We start from the raw sequence: 25182 nt of genomic DNA, 5'->3' as shown, positions 1-25182 counted from the left end.
CTCCTTTTAATTGACTTGATTTTTTTTTTTAACAGCATGCCCAAAAGAGTTTTTCTTAATCTTTTTTAAATACAGTGATTTTATTAAGATATGGTTTCATTTTCGCCATTCTGGATAAATGTTTCCTGGAACATAGTATGCCCATTTGTTGTAAGGATTCAAGTTTTATTGTGCTTTGTTTTGGTTTTTACTTCAGTAAAGTTTTCATGTATTATATCTGAATATTTGTTCCATTTTATAGTTGTGGTTTTCTTCAAAAATTCTTCTTATGATTATGTTGAATCTCTAATGCTGTCTTCTTTATCTATAATTTAGCTGTAATCCTTTAAAATATGTTCTTAATCTCCAGTCCCATTTGTTTGATTTTCTCATTTCTATCTGTACTTTGTTTCCTACAATGTAGAATCTCTTTGTGCTCCTCCCAATTTTATCTTGCTTTATAAAAAGTATTTTTCCCTATGACTTCTTTTCTGTGTTCTACAAGCTCACAATTCATGTCCTTTTTAATACCTTGCCATCTCTTCCTTTTTCTGAGTTCTTATATTTTGCTTTTTGATCTTCCTTCCTAGAGGTGATATTTTTATGTGCGCATTCTAATTTTTGCTGCTTTTACCTACATTATACCTTGTTGTATCTTTCTGTTTATTCTGTGCCACATGCTTGTAGTTACTTAGTAGTGCATAGCCCAACAAGGATGCTGTGGAGAGAAGCCAAAGGGCCATGCCTTTCAAATCTCAAAACCTAAAGGCTCCATTTCAGCATTACCCGTTTCCTTCTCAAATGGCTCCCAGATACAGCCCTACTTCTCTGAACCAAGCCTAGTCCAGGGGGATTTCTACAGCGAGCCCTGCTCACAACTCCTAACTCTCCTTCCCCTGTACCTACTCCCAGTGGTACACACACACTTCAGAGTAAATCCTTCACCTCAAGACAGATTTTTTGCATTTTCTGAAACCTGTCGCCATGAGCCATTTAGCTATTATCTGTGCTTCTTTCTTGTACTTCCTTCTGGGAAGCTTCTGTCTTCCCCAGGTCCTGTAGCATCTGTTTTGTGGAAGGGCTTTATAAAGGTTATGTTCTTCAGGGCGTGCTCCCCACCTTTAGGAAGTTTGGTTTTGCTGATGCTTTCTGACGTTGTGCTATTCACTTCAGTCAATATCATCTGCTTTTCTCAGCATATTTTGGGAGTGTGCATATTATCTCAGTCCCCTGGTTTTGCTGCAAATGGAGTTTTCAGGTTTTTCATTTCATCCCCTTTGTGGGTGTGTGCGTGTGTGTGTGTGTGTGTGTGTGTGTGTGTGTGTGTGATATTCATAAACAGAAGTGGTATTATAATATCTCATGGTTTCAAGTTAATACTTGATTTAAAAAAATCTGAGGCCCAGAGAGATTAAATAACTTGGTCAAGGTCACACAGCTGATAAATAATAGAAATAGATTTGAGCCAAATCAGTCCAACTTCAAAGTCTACCATCTTGGCCCCACCATGCTGCCTCACAGCTACTGTATTCTCCACACCACCTTACATCTCCCTTGGCAAGCCTCATTAACCACAGCAGGGTTACCATCTCCCCGCCTCCCCTTAACCACAGAAATCTCACAATGGGGAAGATTCTCTAGGTAGCCATCAGAGTTAGTACTGGAGGTAAAATTTAATTATTATTCTAGTTTTAAGTTTTCATATCTTGGTGTGAATATGGTTAGCAAATTCTTTGAGCAGATGTTGATAGAAAAGACAGTAGAAGTAGAGAACTCTTAAGGATAGAAGGCACAGATGAAAGTGGGTAGAGATCACAGGAGAAGAAAAAAAAGAAAAGAAAAAGAAAGGCTTCTGTTCAGAACAAACTCGTTAACATTAATTTAGGCCTGGCCCTGAATATCACCAAATTGCAAATTTGATGTTAAAGTTAGATATTTACTTTAACCAATGAATATAGCAGGAAAATACTTAGCTGTCTATCATAAGTTACTTGTTTCATGAAGAGCCCTAACCATGAAATCAATCCAGTTTGTGACACTAAGGAAATCAGTTGCCATTTAAACTAGGTTGATTATCAATGAGATATGTTATTCAGTGTTTTGCATTATTTTTAAAAGAATAAGAATAATAGAAGCATTTATTAAATTCTTTCAATGTACCAAACACAAGTCACAGAACTTTACTGTATTAAGCCACACAATTCTCTCAAAAACCCTAGGAGGGAGGCATTATTATAAACCCCATTGGACAGTTATGATAACGAAGTCACAGAGAATTTAAACAATTTTCCCATGGCCAGAACTTGAGTAGAGGTGGTCCTCCAGAACCAATCTCTAGTGTCACAATTTTAGGAATGCACCTTACTAACAGCAGAACTGACTGTATCTCCTTCACCTATTTGCTTCTTACCAGGATATGTAGAATAAATCATGATGTTAGCAAGATAGTGCCTTGGTCTTTTACTGTGAACACCAAGCCTAATGACTTCATCCAAACCATGGTTTCAGTAACCACACATGCTGACTCACAAAACCTCCTTTCTGGGCTTGCATATTCAATTGCCTATTTAATTTATTCAGTGGATATTAGATGTCCCACAAGCACTTCCAACTCAATATACATATTTTCCGCCAAAATCTGTTGCTCTTAACTTTAGTGCCTCTCTCAGTGAAGAGCCCATGACCCCACCAGCTGCCAGGGTAATTTTTTCACAGTGTAAATTATATCATGCCACTCTCCTGAACAAAATTCTCCAATGGCTTCCTATTACACTAAAAATACAACCCAAACTCTTCACATGCTGTGTGAAACCTATGTTATCAGTTCCCTTCTCGCCTCTCTGATTTCATTTCTTTTCATTTTATTCCACTTTGTCTTACTTTATTCCAGCCATTACAGCTCAATGGTTGATCTGAGCATAGATCTATGAACCAGGAGGTCAAGGTTCCGGGTCAGGGCACATGCCCAAGGTTGCGGGCTTGATCCCTAGTGTGGGGCATGCAGGAGGCAGCTGATCATTGATTCTCTCTCATCATTGATGTTTCTACCTCTCTCCCTTTCCCTTCCTCTCTGAAATCATCAATATATATATATTTAAAATATTTTTACTACTTTCTATACTCTCACTCCATGATTAAAAGATTATTACTTCATTCTAAAATAATTTTTTGCATTTTTGCATGAAATTGTGTGTGTTCCTATGATATAGTTTATGAGGGTGAGCATATTAACACAATTAAGGAGTTATAACTTCTTAAGTTAACACTTATAACTGTGAGTTGGTAGCCTTATTGCAAAACTGTAATGTGAGTGAATCATTAGGGCCCCCATCTTTAAAATTTTTATTTTATTTTATTTATTGTTGACAATATTAAAGATGTGCCCTAATTATCTCCCCTGCCCTCCTGATTCCACTTTTTCAAACCCTTATTTTCCACCCTTTCCTGTATGCCACCCCATCCCACATGCCACATGTTTAAGAAAGAATTTAAACTTGCCCAAAGAACAGTCCTGTCTCGGCCCTCAGCTTCTGGGAAGGAATCTATAAGCCCTTGAATGTCTTGCCTGATAAATATCTTGGTTTACCTGGGGGCCTTGGGCCATACCAGACTGTCTAACAATGTAATTTATGGTGAAGGCTTTGGGTCATGTGGTATCAGTTCAACCTCCAGATGGACTGGAGACTGAGATCAGCTACATGAGCAGTTGACCATGTCTATATGACAGAGCCTGAGCAAAGATGCTGGACAAGCACTGGCTGGGTAGCTCAGCTGGCTGGAGCATCATCCCACACACCAAAAGGTTGTGGGTTCATCACATGTACCGGAGTAACCGATAGATATTTCTCTCACATTGATGCCTCTCTCTCTCTCTCTCTCTCTCTCTCTCTCTCTCTCTCTCTCTCTCTCTCTCTCTCTCTCTCTCTCTCTTTGTGTGTGTGTGTGTGTGTGTGTGTGTGTGTGTGTGTATGTGTCTGTCTCTCTCCCCTCCCTCCCCTCTCTCTAAAAATTAATAAAAATATGTCATTGGGTGAGGACTAACCAAAAATAGACTCTGTACAAGAGTTCTCAGATGAGCTTCACCGTTGGCAATATTCCATGCATACTGTCACATAGTTTTGCTGGAAAAGTTGGCACTGGCCATGATTCCCTGGATGAGGACAATTGGAAGCTCCACATGTGGGACTTTCCCAGAACCTGCCCCAGGGGTTTATCCCTTGGGCTGATTTTAATCTGTATCCTTTTCTGTAATAAACCATAACTATGAGTATAACAGATTTCACTGAGTTCCATGAATCCTTCTAGAGCAGTGGTCAGCAAACTCATTAGTCAGCAGAGACAAATATCAACAGTACAACGACTGAAATTTCTTTTGAGAGCCAAAAACTGACTTCTACGCATGGGTCATGAAGTTTCAATCTCACTGTACGTGTGTACCGCACGTGGTATTTTATGGAAGAGCCACACTCAAGGGGCCAAAGAGCCATATGTGGCTCAAAAGCCGCAGTCTGCCAGCCACTGTTCTAGAGAATTATTGAGCCTGAAGGTGCTTTTGGGGACCCTCAAACTTGCATTTAGTGTAAGGAGTAATCATGGTCTTGGGGACTCCCATCCTAATTTACACTAGCCCTTATATACTGAACTTTTTAATGATATATCTTTTCACTCCATGCATTCTTCACTCTTAATACTGATTTTCCTTGAATTTCTTACCATATCAATGCTTATCTGTGACTTAAATTTTGTTCTTTCAGAGCCCCATTAAGTAAATCCCTTCATGACAACTTTACTCATAAGATTCAGTTCAAGTGTTACCTCCTCTGAAAGCCTTCAATGCAATTTTTGTTCATTGTTGTTTTGTTATACTCTAATGGCAAATAGTTCCTCTTAGTGTGCAATTAAAACCAATCTTTTAAGCCCACAAGGCTAATGCTTTCCAACCTTGCTTGTCTTTCATTTGAAACTTGCATAGTTAGTAGCATTGATTTATTATCACTAGTTAGAATTAAGGAAAGAGGGAAGTAGAGAGGGAGGTAGAAGGAGAGAAAGAAAGAAAATGGGAGAAGAAGGAAGTGAGTGAGGATGGGTAAAAGAAAGAGAGAGGGGGAAGAAGGAGAAATCAAGTCTCAGCATATAATAAAACTATGACTCATACTCAGGTATTTGTATTTTACTCTAAATCCAGTTGGTATATAATTGACTCTGTAGTAGAGGATAGCATATGGCTAAAGAAATAGATACAGGAGAGCCGAGACCAGATTGGCTCAGTGGATAGAGTGTCAGCCTGTGGACTGAAAGGTCCCAAGTTCGATTCCGGTCAAGGGCATGTACATTGGTTGTGGGCACATCCCCGGTAAGGGGTGTGCAGAAGGCAGCTGATTGATGTCTCTCTCATTGATGTTTCTAACTCTGTGTCCCTCTCCCTTCCTCTCTGTAAAGGATCAATAAAATATATTTTCAAAAAATGATGGACATTAAAAAAAAAAAAGAAAAAAGAAAAGAAAATAGATACAGAAGAACCAATGGTAACATTTGCTTTACAAGTAAGAAAACTAAAGAACCATTTTACCTGTCAATACCAGCAATATTTTATTGCAAGTAGGAGAAACAAGGAAAGTATTAAGTTTACCCCTCAAAAATGTGAGGGGTTTTTTTACATTTCTTAGTAATTGATCATTTAAAAGACTTTTTTAAAAAAAATTACCCAGTTTAAAATAAAATTACAGAATAACACTTAGCAGAGTTTAATAAATTACAGTGTTAACTTACTATTAAAGAACTAAATTAATATAACATAGCACTTAATATTAATTAATCCTCCTTGTTAAAAATTTTCATATATTCAGGTCAATAAAGCCCCAAAAGTTATATTCTTTCTAGCTTGTAGGAAAGAAAGAAAGAAGAAGAAAAAATGATTATTTAAAATAAAATTACCAGTGTTGTAAACAATAAAGATTATACAGGCTTCAATATACTTTCTTTTCCTTGTACATTTATTCAAATTGACTAAATTATTTAGATAATTGCCCCAAATCTACTTTCTATTGTTCTATGTAGTCAAATCTCAATAGTTGGTCATTGCCAGAATTAAGACTTCCTGGCTGCTAGCTCACTGAGTTAAGAAACTAAAGAATGTTATTCAAAACCAACTCTTTTATTTTATTTTTTTCAGTATTATGGGTATATCGAGGGGGAAAGGATCTGAAGTATTCTTTTTCTTTCTATTAAAATTTATTGTATGTTCCTCGTGTAACAGGCATACACTGAGCACTTTACATGTGTTATTTCATTTGATACACACAACAACCATATTTGAACAACTATGATTATCTTTATTTTAGAGTTGCTGTCAATGAAGCTCGGGATATTTTAGGTTCTTGCTCAAGGTCACATAGCTAGTAAGCATGGGACCCTAGACACAAACCTAGGCTTCGGGCTGCAGAGCACCTGTGCTTTAGGACAGCTGTCACTCTGGTTATGTAAAAAAGTGGAAATTGTGACTTTAAATTATTCTTGAGAGCTTGTTTGGAGGTTCTAGTAGGGGCGTGCGGCTGCTCGTATACCCTTGGCCAAAGACAGGTCCTCTCCTCTGGGGGGAAGGTTGACCCTTTCACTGAGCACGCAGCTTTGGGAGGGATAGGGACACACAGGGATCAGTGAGGGAAGAGGGGGACACCCACCTAGCCAGCCAGATCAGCCAAATTAAATCTGGCGATCAATGGGGTGACAGATGTCGCAGCCAGATCACCCACACATCCCTCAATTATTATTAATGTAAATAGCATCTATTCTGGTTAAAGACATAAAAGCAAACCTATTTATAAAATGAGAAATGAAGCTTTAACCTACATTTGAAATTTTTAATTAAGTGTCCATGATGGGTTTTGGCAGAAAATACTTGGAGTAACTGCAGCTAGAATGAGCTGCTCCTCTGTTAACAATAAACACATTTTGAATTAATTTTCACAGGAAATACCCTTCTGGAGACGAGTATTCTACACATAAGGATTTCTGCACATAAGGATTTCCACACATGTGGTTTTCATACCTTGGGATCATGAACCTGAGAGAGCTGTGTGTGCTGAGAATGAGCTCCACATCTCGCGTGGTGTAAGTTATCATGTAGAGGCACTGCAGCTATGCCAATCTCACTGGCAGTGAGCCCACCAACAGAGGCAGAGCGCTAAGGAAAGCAGACTGTATGTGATAAGAAAAGGGATCTATATCTGTCAAATGCTCAGGAAACAGCTTTATAGAATTCATTTCTTTCTTGAAGTAAAATCATCGATTCATTAAGTTATATCTAAAATGTGGTTATAAAACAAAAAACAAAATTTATATTTATTAATAGTATAGTTAAAGTGGTTTTCTTACCTGTGTTAAAACTTAAAGGAATAACTAAAAGCATGACAAGTAACATGTTTATCGGTTGCTCAGTCTTAAAAAATCTCACTAAAATGAGAACAAGGAAATGTGGTTTCAAAGTACATGGACAAAGTAAATGGGTAAGAAGAGACGACAGCAGATAAGAGATACCAACAAAGTTTTAAAAGATGAAAAGCAAATGAAGTAGTTACCATAGCTGGAAAAAAACAAAAAACAAAAAAAACTGAACCCTAGGGCTTACAGAGGTGGGTGTTAACGACAGGCAGGAAAATTCACATAGAAAATTCCTGAAAAGGCTCAAAAATTGAAGGCACCAAATCACTGGTATCAGGAGAGAGGCATTGGGGCTTCAAATGAGGGAAGAAGGGAGGGTTGAAAGTCTAAATAAGAAGCTTTGAGAACGTAACAGAACCCTTAAGTAGAAACACCAAAACAATCATGGCAGAATATAGAAGAGAAGCACCATAATTCGAATAAGGGGATTTGCGTAAAATCTATACGTACTAACTGGTGAGACAGCCCTCTTTGGACCTTGTGGAGAGCTGCTACAGTGTTTGATCAGGTTCAAGTCTCAGACTAATGAGAGGGCTCAGTCCTCTCATGGCAAAGCCACTTGCAAGTCCCAGCTTGGAGGGCAAAGCCCTACCAGCACAATTATAGCCAAAGGCTATGTATATCTATTAATATATACATAGCCTTTGGCTATAATTGTGCTTGAGCCTATGATCCGAACCTGTGGTCCCACTTGGCTGAGTGATACAGGCTGTGGAAGGTGCAGCAAGTAAACTAAGCTTGATCAGGTGCATGTAATTGAGTAGATTCAAAACCCACTAGAATGTTGTAAACATCTTGACGATGACCTTACTTTGCCTCATGGCATCTGGCTATAAAATAAAGATTCGGCTTACAGGCTATGCTGCTGTCGCAAGCTCTCCATCAGAGGGGACAACGTTCCACCCAGGCCCAACATTATTCTCTTGTCTTTTCTTAATCCTTCAACACCCCCTCTCAGGCTCACTCAAACTGGCTGAGTTGGCTTGGCATAGAACCCCAAATATCACTCTTTATATCACTTAATTTCAATAACAGTGGCAACCATGATTATATTCTACAAGTAATATATTGAAGGACTCGTCTCTAAGGAAACTGTATAGCCCTAGACATTTGAGGTCCAACAACATGATGGTCAGATAAGACCTACATCATCACCCTCTTTGTAAAATACAGCAGTTAACAAACCTATGCATGTAAACAGAGTTTCCATGCATATTTCTAGTACCTTACTTTTCAGTGATAACACAGGTACAACAGAGATATAAAGAACATTTCCAACATAAAAGTTAAAATGTGTAAAAAATGAAGACAGGGAAGGCAAGGGAGGTTGGGGGCAGAGGGAGGAAGGGGCACTGTAAGAGATCAACCAAAGGACTTGTATGCATGCATAGAAACATAACCAATGGATACAAGACACAGGGGTAGAGGTGGGGAGATGAAAGCATATGCGCGGGGGGAGGTCAAGGGGGAAGGGGGAAGGAAACATATGTACTACTATTTGTAATCCTTCAAACAATAAAAAATTAAAAAATAAAAACAAAGACAGTACAGGAAGAAGAACAATTCAAAAAAATTTATTCTTATCTGCAGGGTAGATATTGCGTTAACAAAAAAAGAACAAGATCCTATTTTTTTTAAAGGGGGGTAACAACTGAAGTGAGAACACTCTTAAAAATTGAAACACAGCAGAAATAAAAAAAATTTAATGTTTGCAATAGTGATTCATGGAAATAATATATAATAGAATAAAAAACAAAGATGGGAAGATAAAAGCTAAAAATAAGGAGCTCAATCCACAAGATCCAATATCTGACCAATTGCAGAAAGCACAATTAAATGTCAGAGATAAAGAACTGACAAGAGAAAATTACAAGAAAATTAAAGATGTTTCCACATTGAAAGGACCTACTGTGTGCCCAGCACAATAAACTGAAAAAGACCAGTACCAAGGTACATTATTATAATTTCAAAATATCAAGGACAAATAGATCATGGTAAGGGTTTAAAGAGGAAAATAGAATGCTCATATACAAAGAATCAAGAATTCATATAATATTAGATTTCAATAGATGAAAAGCCAAAAGACAACAGATGAAAGTTTTTAAAATTCTGAGAGAAGAAAACTATTTACAGCCTAAAGTTATATACTCTACCAAACTACCCTGAAGCACATGGGTGAAATAAACACATTCTCAGAAATACAATGGTACAAAATGCACCACCTAAGTACACATTTTCAGAATGCTATTGGGTGTTACACTCCACTCAAATAAGAAAACAGATGATGAAAAAGAAAAATCTGGTGGTGGGTGGGTGGATGGGAAGAAGCCAACAAAAGAACTTGTATACATATATGACTAAACCATGGACACAGACAATAGTGTGCTAAGGCCTGGGGGAATAGAAAAGAAGGGGTCAATGGGGAAAAACAGGGGAACATATGTAATACTTTCAACAATAAAGTTTCTTTTTAAAAAAATCTGAGTTCCAAGACACTGACTAGAACACAGATGAAAGAAATCAACTCTACAGGAAATGTAGAGACTATCAATCCATAGTAGAACCGGAGAATTTTAGCTTCCAGATGAACTATCTCAAAGTAAAAAAATAAAAATAAAAGTGATTAGAGTATTTGGTGTATGTTTGGAAAGTATTTTTCAAAGAAATTTTAGAATTCTTTTGAAGTAGCTGAGAAGTATTAGTGATAGTGACACAGAACACAAAACAAACAAAAAATACTGTGCAGGAAAGAAAATATGAATGTGCATGGCTCAGTGTAAAAAAAAAATACATGGTCATAGTAAAGTAAAATATAACTATTAATTTAACAAAAAACTTTGATAAAGCTATATTGAAACAGAAAGGATGTGGGAATAAGGAAGCATATGATAGTATAAAAAATGTTAAAACTTCACTATCATAAATAGGAAGTCAAAATAACATATAAACATATTATTAAGAAATATGGTGGTTAAAGCTAAGAGGTGCTAAAAGAGAGTTTGGGTAAAGGATTGAAGGAGTGGGTAAGATCAAGGGATACTATTTGTTGCTTTATGTTTTGTAATAAAACTTGACTTATAAAAATATACTTGTAGCCCTAACCAGTTTGGCTCAACGGATAGTCAGCCCACAGACGGAAGCATCCTGGGTCCAATTCTGGTCAAGGGCACGTACCTCTGTTGCAGACTCCATCCCTGGAATGCAGTCAATCTATGTGTCTCTTTCACATTGATGTTTCACTATCTATCTACTTCCACTCTCTCTAAACTTTATTGGAAAAATATCCTTGGGTAAGGATTAACAAAAAAATAAAAACATACTTGTATTACTTTGACACTTTTTTTAAGTTTCAAAAATTCTCATAAGTATAAATATATTTATTTCTGAGAAGTCTAATTTGGGATTGTCATTAGCTCAAATAGACATATTCAGCAGTATTAAATTAAGGTTACAAATAATATTTGTGATATTTATAAAACCACAACTTCTCTGCAAATGTTTTTCTAATCTCCTGAGTAAATGTTATATTTTTGTATGATGTCAACTTTACAAAAAAATCTATTTTAGGAAAAAAAGTACTTCTACATTTCTGATAGCATGCTATTATTTTCATTTCTTTTTTATGCTCAAAAGTATCCAATTTTCTAAAGTCAAAGTAGTTTTTAAAGATGTTCTTCTTGTTAAGAACTCACAATAAAAGTTTATGGTTATTTAAAAAAAAACCAATAATTATGATGTTCACCCTGAAATGAAAGAGTACATATTGTATTCGACAAATAAAACCCTAAGGTTGAAAGGTATCTTTCATTTACTTTATTCACAAATATTCACCTTTACTAGTATTTATATCTTTCTTTGCCTGGATTTTTAATATTTTAATTATGATACATTTTGTAAATTATTAAACTCTTAATACCAGATGGTGGCAATTGTGATGCAAGGGGCTGTATAGTGAAATTTTGTTGTTGTTGTTATTGACAGAGATGGACATAGATTCCACTCTTAACTGTCTGAGTCTGGACAAGACCCTTCTTTCAGCCTCAGTTTCTTTATCTATAATACTTACCCTATTTCCTTTTTAAAGAATTTGTAGATATTACAGTCAAAATACCTGATCTCAAATCTTAATTCTTCCATTATTAGCCTGTAACCCTTAGAATAGTTACTTTTATTCTCCCTAATCTTGGTTTCAGAAGTTCTATCATGGGCATAACTATTAAAAAAAACTTGTAATGAGGTAGTGGTGAAGAAAATATATATTCTGCTACCACAGTGGCTGGTACATAATAAATTTCAGAAACTATAATAGTAATAATAAGAAATTAAGAGATATAGTTTCTCTCCTCTTCATGACTACTTGAAGCAAACTAAAGTATCAGAAATGACAGTCAAGAATAATATTGTATGAAATTACATGTGATATGTCAGCTCATACTTTTTCCCCATGAAAGAGAATTACAAAATGCCTTTCAAGACACTTTAATTCAACAATGTACTATTTGACAGAGTATTTATCTACTTTTCAGTTTGGTCAGTCAGATAGAGCACCACTCCTTCCTTTGTGCCTTCTCTCTACCTACATGTATTTCATTTATTTGTCTTTGTTTACTTATCATTTTCTTACAGTTATTTGGTTGATTGACTAAATTCACAAGTGGTTCATTGAACTGAAGAGTTAGTTCTGTCATAATGAATAAATTGGCCACTCTGGTGATAAAAGGCTGAAGAGAAAAAAGTGGAGGGAGGGCATAGTGATATTACCTGTAGATCCAACACAATTTCAGGGTTTTTCTCTCTGGCTTTAGCTCTTTAAAAAAAGAATGTTTTTATTATTTGTTAGAGAAAGAGGAAGAGAGATAGAGAACTAGAAACAGCGATGGGAGAGGAACATGGATTGATGGTCTCCTGTATGCTCCCTACTGGGGATGTGCCCTGATGGGAATCGAACTGGTGACCTCTTGAGTCATGAGTCAGCACTCAACCACTGAGCAACACTGACTGGGCTAGAGATGTTATCTTATTCATATTTCAATTATATTAGCAGTTAGGATTTTATGTGGCAAATGGAAGATACTTTTAAAATGTTGTTTAATAAATGAATAAATGAGGGTACAGATTCCTGAAACTCTTATCACCATATTTCCAGAGCAACTAGCTTGCAAACAAAAACAAAACAAAACATTGAACTATTTTCCTAACCTCTTCATTTGAATTAAATGAAATCCCAAGCCCACTGGTATGCAAATTTTATTTTGTTTCTTAATGATGTAAATCTAGAGGGAACATTTAGTATGTGGTTGTGTTATTTCAAGAAGTGCAAAGGTAACTCAGGCACAGTTTGCCACCCCCAAGAACTCCCACTTACCATGAAGTCACAAGCAAAGCCGTTTTACTGTACAAAACTTCCCTTTTATAGAGAGTTTGCTTAAAAATGTAAGCAATTTTACAGATGGAAGATCTGAGAAATTTCTTAAAGGTCATATTTCCTCCCAACATTGGTTTCTTCATCCTTACAATCTCACTGTGCTGGGTAGAATTTTTTATTATTTACTGTTGAATTTAAGGTGATGATGACTTTAAATTTATGTGCTTTTGCTCAGAGCAGAATTTTTCTATAAGCAAATATGCATCAAAGTGACCTTCTTACCTTGTTCTTGTGCATGAACAGCAGCCCCTGCCACACATAGCACGATAAAAGGAAGCAGTTTCCTAAGAAAAGAAAAGTAATTGGGAAAACTTAGTTGGACTTTCTACAACCTATAAATTATATAGTACAAGATTAATAGTTAAGCTATTATTTAATTACACAGTATTTTAATATTCATATTAATTGGGGACAAGGGTTCTGGATTTAAGTTCCAACATTATTTACTTTTTTTTTTGTTGTTGTTGTTAATCTTCACCTGACATAGTTTTCCATTGAATTTTTAGGGTGAGTGGAAAAGAGAGAGGGAGACAAGAGAAACATTGATGAAAGAGAAACACATCGATTGGTTGCATCCTGCACACGCCCTTCTCAGCGCCCAGGCTGGGGAGGAGCCTGCAACCAAGGTATGTGCCCTTGACCGAATCAAACCCCGGGCCCTTTGGTTCTCAGTCTGATGCTCTATCCATTAAGCCAAACTGGCTAGGGCACATTATTCACTTTTTATTGCTCTGTGCCTCAGTTTCTTAATCTATTAAATCTATCTCAGAAGGTGTTTTGAAGATTAACTGGAAAACTTCACAGAAAATAAGCACAGAAAATAGTACTTGGCACATGGGATACACTCAATAAATGTGTAGGTGACATTATTATTATCGTTATATCCTATCTAATAAAGGAATAATATGCAAATTGACCATACCTCCACTACACCCACAAGCCAATCAGGAGCAAGTATGCAAATTAACCCAAATAAGATGGCTGCAGCCACTGAGCAAGCAGGAGGCTTAGGTTTTCCTAGCAATGGAGGAAGCCAAGCTTTCCACATGTCCTGGCCTTCCCTGCCTCCTCTCAAGGCTACAAAGTTTCAATTATAGAAGATAAATAAATTCCAGATACCAGGGCCTCTGCTTGTGTCACCAGGGGATGTGGCCAGCCTGCAAACCACCACAGGGTCCTTGCCCAGGCTGCCCCACACCCCAAGGGAACCCCCATCCTGATTCAGGACACCCGTCAGAGAAAACCAGCAGGCCCCCACCCGTGCACCAGGCCTCTATCCTATCTAATAAAAGAGTAATGTGCAAATTGACCATCACTCCAACACACAAGGTGTCTGCCCCCATGTGGACACAAGATGGCCTGCAAGGGATGGCAGTTGGGGGTGACCAGGCCTGCAGGGAAGGGCAGTTGGGGGGGACGCTGGCCTGCAGGGGAGGGCAGTTGAAGGGGACCAAGTTTGCAGTGAAGGGCAGTTAGGGGTGACCAGGCCTGCAGGGGAGGGCAGATAGGGGCAATCAGGCTGGCACAAGAGCATTTTGGCATCAATAAGTCTGGGAAAGAAGTGGCTAGGGGGTAATCAGGCTGACAGGCAGAAGTGCTTAGGGGCAATCAGGAAGACAGGCAGGCAAGCAGTTGGGAACCAACAGTCCTGGATTGTAGAGAGTGCAGGCTGGGCTGAGGGACACACCCCTGGTGCACAAATTTCATGCACCAGGCCTCTAGTTATTTTACATTAAGTTAAATTACCATACATGCAATTTATACAAAGTAATAGAAATTTACACAAAATAAGCACAACTTATAGTCACTTAACCATAGATTGATGCAACTAGTTATTCTTCAAATGAAATTTATAATAAAAGCCATTTGAATATCATATTCAAATCACTTGTACTAGATGCATGATTCTTTGCCTCTGAAAATAGCAATGGCCTATAGATAACAACATGAACATTTTGATTAGTAGTATTTGTGAGCACAATACCCAATCACTGCAAATCAAAATCTTCATTTATATAGATTAACTAAGTAAAAATATTTTGTGATTTTTTTTCAGTATAACCACATTTTGTTGAATAGTCCTCAGAATTGGCTATATCTACTTCCCAAGTGAAAAATCACAGAGATGATTTTAAAAATTAATGAGCATGCTGACAACAATATTTTATTACTTCAATTTTGCCAATTATAGATCCTGATTCTGCTTTGTATTCTAACCCAGGAATTCCTCAAATTACATTTCTGTAAAATACTATTCTGCAAGGAGTGATTACAGAGCCTTCTGAAAGTTAATTTTTATTAAGTTTCTGGTATATTAGTAGTAATTGGTACATTGTCTATTATCAACAATAATTGTTTACCTTTACCAACTATCAATAGTAAAAAGAGCCTCTTAATCTAAGAAAGTTGATCTTTTACAAAGTGAGACCATAATATAAAATTATACTATTTTCCTTGATATAAAGGAAATAACATTTATATTAAAATGGCACTAATCATTTTTTAGTAAATGAAAAATGCACATTCTATAGTTATACTCAGTTCAGAGCACCATTTTTAAATGATAGGGTTATAAATTTCAACTCATATGGGCAAATAAGTGAACCATATACAATATTTTAATGAAGCCTATAAAATATTCCCAGACAGGGTGTCATCCGTTTAGAACAATGCTTTTCAAATGCCTGTTTACCAAAGAACCACTTGAGATTCTTATGACAAATGCAGATTCTGGGCCTTGCCACAGAGATGATTCATAAATTTGAAGAAGATCTTCAGAATGTGATCTTCAACTAAGTAATTCTAATATAGATTGTGTGTGTTCCAAACTCTAAGAAAAGCATCTTAGGCCATTTACTATTTATAGTTACATTGTACTTTAAATATACTTAAATGTAATTTTGCTTAAATCATGTTATAAATCATGACACAAATAAGATTTTTAATTAAAAAAAAAATCCTTTCTACTGCTCTGTATTGGTGGTTTTCAAACTTCAGAGTGCGTGGGAATTACCTGGCGGGCTAAAGATTGCTGGGCCCCACCCCGAGATCTTCTGACTCACTAGGTCTGGGGTGCAGCTCAACACTTTGCATTAACAATGAGTTCCCAGCAGTGCTGATGCCCTGAACTGGGATCACACTCTGAGGACCGCTCTTCTGTCTTTGATGGCACTGGAGGGGTGATGCAAGGCCCACACGTTTTGGATCTTTTTCATCTTGGCTGCACAGTAGACCCACCTGGACAGTTTTAAAAACTCCTAATACTTGGTTCCTGCCAGTCCTACCTCCACTCCAAGTGATTCTGATTCTGATTTGTCTATAGTACAGGGTCTTTTAAACAATTCCCAGCTGATTCTAATGTACAAATAAAATTGAGTACACTGCCGGAGATTAAAATGATTTCTCTGGGTTCTCTAGGATGGATTCCAATACGATCTAGTATTTGTATATAACGAAGCTCTTTTCCTTTCAAGTTTATATTTTCAACAAATAACTGGCAAGATATATATCAGTGACATTATGAGTGCCTCAGGATTACAGTCACTAAAGGAGAGCACATCAGAATTATGCTGTTTTAGTAGAAAACGGAATGTGAAAAGAAGCTCGTCTCACCTGCCCAAGGAAATCTAGCTCACTTAGACCTTCCTAACAACCCAACAGGCATTTTTTCAGTTAGAATAAATATAACTAATGAAGAGTACAACAACCAGCATTATTCACTTTGCAATTTAGCCACCCCATGGAATTACCAAATGACCTTAGGGGAGAAAACTAGAAAATACAGTTCTTTCTACACACGTTAAGAATTCCATTCCTGAAGTGAGACAGGAAAATATGCACATATCCACATCATCCCTTAACCAAGTGATTTTAGGGAATTATGACGAATCAGTTGGCCATACCCTAGGTAAGTGTATCTCTGTACTGAAACTGGTGAGTAATGGAGAGTTTGGGGATCAATGACTGATTTTATCTATCTTTTTCTGATTATGCCCAAAACTAACAGCCAAATAAGAAAGAACAGAAAAAGTCAAATTACTCACCAGGTGTTCAAGGCCCTTATTCAGCTCCAACTTTCTTGTTTTAGCAATATAGATCCCACTCCACCTGACACCCCCAAAGTTCCAGCCATCCTACATTATTCTCTATTCCATGGACAGACTGTGTAAGTGCCTGAAATGCCCTCTCAGCTTCCACCTGTCAAGATGTTAGGTTTCATCAAAGCCTAATTTAAACAGCACCTGTTCCAAGAAATTTCCCATCATTCCTAAAGAGGACTGGCTCTTTCCTCTGTCTCTGTACTCTTGATGCTTTAATTGTAATTTTATTATAGCCTATATGCATTGTACCTTTTATAATTTGTAAGCAAATATCTGAGCAAGTAACAGGTCTTCACCTTTTATCCATTTCTTACATGACAATGACACTTAGTAGATATTTTTAAACAGGAAATGAGTACCATTTTCATCTTCAATGAGTTGTTCATTTTTTCCCTATAGACCTAATCTTTTTTAACTCTTGGGAAAACAAAGAAAGAAGAAAATATAATTTTTTTAAAAATCTGCTATGATAGTGTTATCTAGTGTTAACTAGTGTTAGTGGAAGCCCTCTTTTTCTTTTCTTTTCTTTTTTTCCATGTTAACTGTTTTTCTCATCTCTGAGTGGGAACACATAGACTATATCAAGCTTAACTGACAATCAGTGATAAAGAGCCACACTCCATCACTGCATAAAATGGATATCTAATGTTTCAAGCTTTCTGGGAAATATCGAGTTGGGCTGGCCTTGTTTATTTGTTTGGTTTTGCACACCTGATCCCCATAATATTACATTTACTTACAAACTAAAAATATTTCCACATTAAGGGTAGTGATAGACTTGTCAAGGGCAGCATAGTTGCTCTATGCTACTCTCCTTATCCTGTACATATAGTGCTAAGCCATGCTGCAGTATTTCAATAAATTACCAGTAAATTTATAACTATATTAAGCTTTTGGGGGAAAAAATGGTTAGTTTGACCAGTGTGCTTGAATGTTAATCCATGAACAGGTTTGATTCCTGGTCAGGGCACATGCCTGGGTAGGAGGTGTGCAAGATACCCAGTAGGAGGTGTGCAAGAGGCAGCTGACCAATGATGTTTCTCTCTAATCAATGTTTCTATCTCTCTAACCTTCTCCCTTCCTCTCTCTCTAAAAAGCAATAAAAATATAGCTTTTAAAAACATGGTTAAGAAAATAACACTAGACTAGGAGTGAAAAGACTAATTCTGGTTTTATTTGTAACTCACTGTGTGACCCTAGGCAGGTCATTTCAATATTCTGTGATTCAATGTCATAATATAAATTTTATATTGTACACCCTAAATATAAAACCCTAAAATTCATGTGTATTATTATACTGGCATTAGAGGACAAATATAAAATTATAGAGCATGATGTTATATAAATTATGCATAAAATCATGTTATTTAACCACAAATATAGAAAGGTCTTACTACAGTTCTGGTCAGACTCTTTTAACTAAATGAAAATAGTGCACTAAGTTTTCTAATTTGTCCATATGCTTAGATCACTCTAAGAAAAAGCCTAATTAGTGTATTAAATTTTTTTTTTCACATAGTCAAAGCACATCTGTTTTGCTCACTTTTTGTATTTCTGGAGCATGTGTCACTAATATAAAGTAACAGAGTACATATACTCACGACATTTAACAAAATCAAACCAGGTCTAAAAGAATAATATGGTAACAAACATTCAATAAAGGTTCAGAAATCATAACCCAGGTTGTTAATATCTGAGGATATCTAACAAAATATTAGATACTCTGTATGTCTGGTCCGTTAGCCACATTTTCAGTTTGAGATAAGCCACAGTCAAAACATAACCAGATGTTTGAGGGGTGAGGCCTAAAAGGGGATCAAGTCAGAAATAGATATCCAAAGACCAAAATCAGAGTATTTAAGGAACTAATAGCCATCCGAGGCATCTTCCCTAAACAATTCTTGGAGCTGTTAAACTTTCTCTTTATCGGAAGGGTCTAAGTTTCTTTGGGAACACCAGGCATCTTTTTGATTAGGGTACCCATGAGACCCTCAGGTATTTTGATATATATCTTCAGACTACTAATGCTCATTCCTACATCGATTGGATTTATACTGGTCAGAATGACTTTTGAAACACTATGAATAGGAAACTTTTATTTTATGAGTTGGTGATTTTCATTTAAACCAACTGGAAAGGGTGAACTAATCTGAAAAACACACACATGTGATGTACATCAATAATTTCAACAATTTCCACCACACTAGGCTTACAAGCCAAAAACGTCTCTAACTCATGACAGCTTTACAGATTTTGTTCTTTACTAGCTGCTAAGATCCAGAAATAGTAAATTTCTGTCCTCTGTTCCCCAAATAACTGAAAAACAGTTCTCATCCCAGCAGTTGGGGATGCAGTTGAATGATTCAAGGAATAAAGTGTCCGTAACTTATATACAATAAATTTCTTGGAATATCAATTCAACTGAATAGGAATTTGTATAATTAATCCAGTGTGTAGCATACTAGAAGTTTTGGTTAAATTCCAAGCATGCAAGCAATTCATGGGAACAGAGAGATAAATGCTTAAGAACTTCAAGTGATAAGAAAGTCCAATAAGTAGCAAGGAAAAAAAAAAAAGAAACTACATTGAAATTAGTTTGTCCTCATAATACCACAGAGATTGTTAAACTGATTGCTGCCTAACCTAGCAAAATTCTGGGCATATACTACTATTAAATAAATATTTTTAAGTGAATGACTACACCAGTCAATAAATCTACTGGTATCAGGTAGACTGAGTTTCAACAAGTACAATATATAACTTCCCTGGCGTCTTCCACCTGCACCCTGATCCCAACATCAAGAAGTCAGGTCATCCTGACTTCCATTTACTTATCTAAGAAAGTAACCTGGTTTAAAGGCCTTTTACATTTCCTCTTTGTTTCTCTCCAGATCCAGGTCCCTTCAATGTGTGCTCTAAGCCAGCGCTAAGAAGTGCTAAACTAGAATTTTTGGGAACATATAGGTAAAATTGCATACCTAACTTAGTGCTCTATATATAAAATCTGTCTTAGAGCACTAGTTAAGTATACAATTTTACCTATATGTTCCCAAAAATTCTAGTTTAGCACTTCTTAGTTGGGATTCAGGAATCTGTGTTTTAACAACTCCACCAGGTGATTCTCATCATGAGAGAAGGTTGGGAAACACTGCTCTAAGCAACTCCATTTCTTTCAGGCCCCCAAAAGCACTGTGCTATCTCACCTTTGAGCCACTTACTGTTCTCTGTCTGGAAAGTTCTACGCCTTTTCCACTTAGGTCTCAGTGCAGATTTAATTTCCTTTGGTCAGCCTTTCCTTCCAGTATTATCCCTCCCTATTCTTCCCACCTACCTGGGACGGCTAGGTGTCCTCTTGTATATAACCTTATTTTATTTTCTTAAACTTGGTTGTTTCATTTTCTGTTTCCTATACTAAAATGGGCTTGTTGGGAGGGTAGCAATTGTGTTTCTATCCCTTCTGCCTAGAACCATGCTGGGCACATAACTGGAGCTCAGTAAACATTTGCTGAATAAATGAGTGAGTGAATAATGGAATAATATTAGCTTTTTATGAGAATGAAAATGAAATGGTCTTCTCATTCAGAATTACAAATTGTAAAATAAGTTATAGTTTAAAAGCTCGGCAAGAAAACTAGCCCGGCTATTCTAATTCTCATTAATAAAATTTATATTTTCCCTATAATTTCACAGGCTACCAAGTAGGATGTCTAAACAACTTTCAAAATCATTGTCCATAAATTACAATTCATCTTCCTGAGGAATTGTAATTTGAAACATTTACTTGAATACAAACATAACCAAGCAAATTTTAAAAAACAGAATTTCATACCAGCTAGGAAATAGATTTTTATATCCAACCCTCCTTTTGGTTATAGAAACCCTTTAGTATCATACTTGCCTGGGAGACCTTCCAATCATATGTTAAATGCATGTATCTAACACTGACTTTTGGTTTTAGTTTCCTTTTTATTAATTCCACAGTTCACATTAAGTAACCCATCTGAAAGCAACACCATGACATAAATGTCCTTAGGGATCCAGTTTTAAACTGTCAGTGTTTTTGGATGACTAATCAGAATAGTGATTTTAAAATAACGCCCCTCACAATTGACAATAGCTAAGATCTAGAAACAGCCCAAATGCCCATCAGTAAATGAGTGGATAAAAAAGCCGAGTTACGTTTATACCATGGAATACTATGCAGCAGTAAAAAAAAAAAAGTCTCTTACCCTTTGAGACAGTATAGAGGGACCTGGAGAGTATCATGCTAAGTAAGGTAAGTAAGTCAAAGACAAGTATTACATGATCTCACTCATATGTGAAATCTAAGTAACAAAATAAACTGATGAACTGAACAGAGTGGATCCAGAGATAGGGAAGCATGGACCAGAGTGTGGAATCTCGGAGGGAAGGTGGAGGAGGGTAAGTGGGTGGAAGGTAATCAACCAAACACCTTGTGTGCATATACACAACCCATGGACACAGACAATAGAGTGTTGAAGACCTGGGGGTTGGGGGAAGATGGGCTGGAGAGCGTTAATGGGGGGGGGGGGGAAAGGAGACATACCCTGTTTCCCCGAAAATAAGACAGTGTCTTATATTAATTTTTTTCTCCCAAAGTTGTGCTAGGTCTTATTTTCAGGGGATGTCTTATCTTTCTATGAGCTAGGTCTTATTTTCGGAGGATGTCTTATTTTCGGGGAAACACGGTATGTAATACTTTAAACAATAAAGATTTTAAATGAATAAATAAATAACAAAATACTGCTCCTTCTCTTGGAAAATATCACCACAAAAAGATGGTGAATATTTAAAATATCAGGGATTTTATTCGGGACTCTAAGGTTTAATTCAGCGACCTGACATTATTATTAGCTTAGTAGCTGCTTCTCCCAAGTCTCCATCATGTAGGGTTTATTGGTATGATGTGTGTGTGTGTGGCATGCGCATGTGTTTTCAAACTGAAGAACTCTAAATTCTTTATGAAAATTGGATATTTTCAATCTCAATCAGTAATAGTTTTCCCCCACTTGCAGTGTGTGGTTGGAGCTGTGAGGGGCTGCAATCTGATGTAACCTTGAGTACCCTTAATTTGGTTCAGCACACCCCCACCAGCAACTGGAATGGAACAAACTGGATGTCCAAGAGGCTGCAAGAACCCTAGCAGAGAGACCCTCTGGGAGGCAGGAGAGATCAGCACCCAGGATCTGCGGCCCACCCCAACATCTCTCCACAAGGGTTCCTTTTCCCTTTCCACATAGTCTAATGTTTCCTCAGAAGTTTCTCGGTGTAATCCATTCTGCTTGGTTACTCTGCCTCCCTCCCCCCAATCATCTGGACCCAATTTACAAACTCCAAACTGCCCAAGAATTTATGCAGGGCCTTTTCTGGGAGCGTCTGGAAGGGAAGTGTAAACCAGACAAGACAGAGAGGCCAAGGAGCAGAAGATCTGTTCTAATCCGCAAGGTTGGTCACTACCGAGGGGAATATTAGTCAGCCGCTAGGCCTTGCTCAATGGCATGGGAAAGCCCTCGGGAGAGGGGGAGCTGGCAGGGAGAGCAAGGGATGGACAGAGAAGCTTCTAGATGGAGGGCCTCACCCAGCCGCTCCTGGGTTCTGGACCTGCAGGAGTCTGAGCCTCATTCGGATTCCAAATCAGCCAGAAGATGCTACCTATCCCAAAGGGTCCGCTGAGTCCTCCCCGCCCCGCACCCGGCCTAGGTTTCCCTGCGGATTTATGCAAAGGAGTTTTTATCTAGAGAAGCGACAGGAAACAAGCCTGGGCACCCGGTGGGACCTGTGTGAGCCTCTTTGGGAAAGCTACTGGAAGAGCGCATCTCTCCTTGGACGCGCGTCTCCACCTCGCCGCACGCACGTGGGGAGGCGCATCCCTGTCTGCCTGGAAGCCGGGGTCAGAGGACAGAGCGCGCCGCCCCCGCCGGGCCGGGCGCACGCGGCTGGCGAGCACATGTTCATACAAACACATGTTCATACAAACACTGCCACAAGGCGGGCTCTCCCCGCACCCCGCCTCCGCCCGCCCCGGGAGCCCCTGTCCGTCCCGCCCCCTGCCCTCCTCCCACCTCCTCTCCTCTGGGGCAGCCTGGAGGCGGAGAAGACCGGCCACCTCGTCCCTTCCGCCCACGGGCCCAGAACAAACTTGCACAACCCACTGACCCTGACCTCCTCCAGAGGGTCCAGGGCCATGCACCCTCCTCCCCATCAACGCTCCTTTCCCCAGTGAGGAGGGGGGAGCAGGTACGGCGCCCAAAGAGGAAGCGGGGTGCAGACAGGAGGGTCCCCGTGAACAACCCCGGTGAGGAGCAGTCCCCCCTCTCCCCGCGCCCAGCCCCTTCCCCTGAAACAAGCCAGTGCTCCCAGCGCAGCCCCAGCCCCGGCCCCAGATGTGCAGCGCGTGTGTTGGACCAGAGGCAGTTGCCTGAGTCCCGTGGGCTTAGCAGTGCCCTGATGCCCAGCATTCTGCGAGCACCCCCTTCCTTCCCCATCCCGCAGCCCTGCCCCAAGCCCGTGCCCCCCTCTCCGGGCTGAGCGCACGGTGCCCAGGGCCCCGCGAACGCCCGGGCAATCCCGGGCCGGAGCCCGGAGGAGCCCGGCGGGGAGGCAGGAGCTCCGCCAGGGCCCCTCGGGAGGGAAGGGAAGGAGGGCGCGCGCCGCGGCCCGGAGCGCGGGCGGGCGGGCGGGCGGGCCGGGGTCCGAGCCCAGCTCCGGGGCTGCGGGAGCCGCTGCCGCCCGCGTCGGGACCCGGGCCAACCAGCGTTCCCTCCGGAGCCCCAGGATCTTTTCTAAGCATAAACTATCGGAGAGCCCCGCCAGCAGGAAACTTCCTCTCAAACGTGGTGTTGTACAAATTGGGGAGTCCAGAGGAAGAAGATGCCAGGGCTGCTCGCGGCTCCCAACTGTGTCAAAAAGTGCCAAAAAAGCAAGAGTCCCCGGGGGTGGGGAGAGGGGCTGCTCTGACCCCCGCCCCGCGGGTGGGCTACTCACGCGTTTGCCGTGTGGGAGACCTTTCCACGCCTTGTCCTGTGGGCTCCCAAATGCATTTGTATGCATCTGTCCGGGCAGCGAAGCGCTAACGGAAACAGAAGGCGGCTCCGCTCTGCTGAGGGCGCAGGTACTGTCCGTGGAAAAGGAGAACAGAATCACGTGAAAACGATGCTCCCAACCGCATCAGCAACAAAAAAAAAGGGGGGGGGGGAGATGGGGAGGGAGAGAAACAGCACCCAAAGGGCAGACAGACTTCCTAGCTCCCTGGCTGGGAAACCAGGGAGCCGGGGGAGCGCTCCCCGGGAGGGCGGGCGAGGAGGGGACCTCACGGGCGGGCGGGCGGCGGGGCGCCGGCAGCGGCGGCGGCAGCTCAGCTGCGAGCGCAGCCCCTCAAGTTCACTGGCGGTTCAAAGGCGACTGTGACTCCAGTGGAGTCTTCTGCTTTGGGCCTGGGAGGAGGAAGGGATGGGGGGCGGGGGGTGGAGGGGGAGGGAAGGGGATGAAGGGGGGCGGGGAAGTCCTTGGAAACAACCCGCGCCTGAATATTTGTCAGACAAGCGCACACACCCACTTCGGAAAGCCGAGCGGGTGCGAGGGGGCCGGTGGCCACTGCGGGCGCTCAGCTCTGACTGCGGCCGCCGGCGGCTTCCCCGGGAAGAAGAGGAGCCAAGCGAATCCGGCCGGTGTTAAATTTCATCGCTCCCCGAGTTGCAATGACATCACCAAACACAGTGCACACGCACACGCACAGGCACACACACACACACACACACACACACACACACACACACCCTCCACCCCGTAACCCCCCCCCCCCCTCCGCGCCCATCTCTCTGGCTCGGGGTCCGCACGCCCCTGAGCCCTGCGCCCCGGTGAGGGTGAGCACGAGGCCGCGCAGGCACAGCGCCCAGGTTCCGCTTCCCACGCTGTCCTTCCTCCTCCTGGACGTTTCTGAACCTTGTAGGTGATCAGTCTCCCTGGGTGGAAGTGTCCGTGTACCATTCCCATGGTCAGCAGTCCCCAATTTGATGTTTTCCTCCTAAGTGCCTCCCATCCCCAATCTTTTTCCCTGTCCTCTTCACACACACCTGAAATCAATCTTAGCTCACAATTCTCCAACTTTCTTGCTTTTTTCTTTTCTTTTTGCAATGATGCTGTGGCCTATATCATATTATAAACTGACTGCAACGGTTTCCATTTCTGTCTTTCCTCCTCTCCAGGCTTTCCTTTCAG

General features: G+C 39.9%; 1 protein-coding gene across 6 annotated transcripts in view; it reads right to left on the bottom strand.

Annotated features, from left to right (window-relative positions):
- The window catches only part of COL24A1 (collagen type XXIV alpha 1 chain), a 294053-nt gene extending 269437 nt beyond the window's left edge, over positions 1-24616 (bottom strand). For 3 of the 6 annotated variants that reach the window (XM_084874403.1, XM_084874408.1, XM_084874407.1), the window contains exons 1-3: positions 24279-24392; positions 23950-24079; positions 13067-13128 (exon numbers count right to left, since the gene is read on the bottom strand). In XM_084874403.1, coding sequence (XP_084730529.1) covers positions 13067-13128; positions 23950-24005 — 118 coding nt within the window. In that variant the 5' untranslated portion in view covers positions 24006-24079; positions 24279-24392. Of the gene's footprint in view, positions 1-13066; positions 13129-23949; positions 24080-24185; positions 24247-24278; positions 24393-24516 lie in introns of those variants that run through there. The other 3 variants (XM_084874405.1, XM_084874404.1, XM_084874406.1) reach the window with 3 other exon arrangements.
- Positions 24617-25182: the final 566 nt, after the last annotated feature.

This window comes from Pipistrellus hanaki, assembly GCF_964339955.1.
Source record: "Pipistrellus hanaki genome assembly, chromosome: 2".
Lineage (NCBI taxonomy): Eukaryota > Metazoa > Chordata > Mammalia > Chiroptera > Vespertilionidae > Pipistrellus > Pipistrellus hanaki.
The sequence above is the reverse complement of the archived record's forward strand: the minus strand, read 5'-3'. Positions and strand labels throughout refer to the sequence as shown.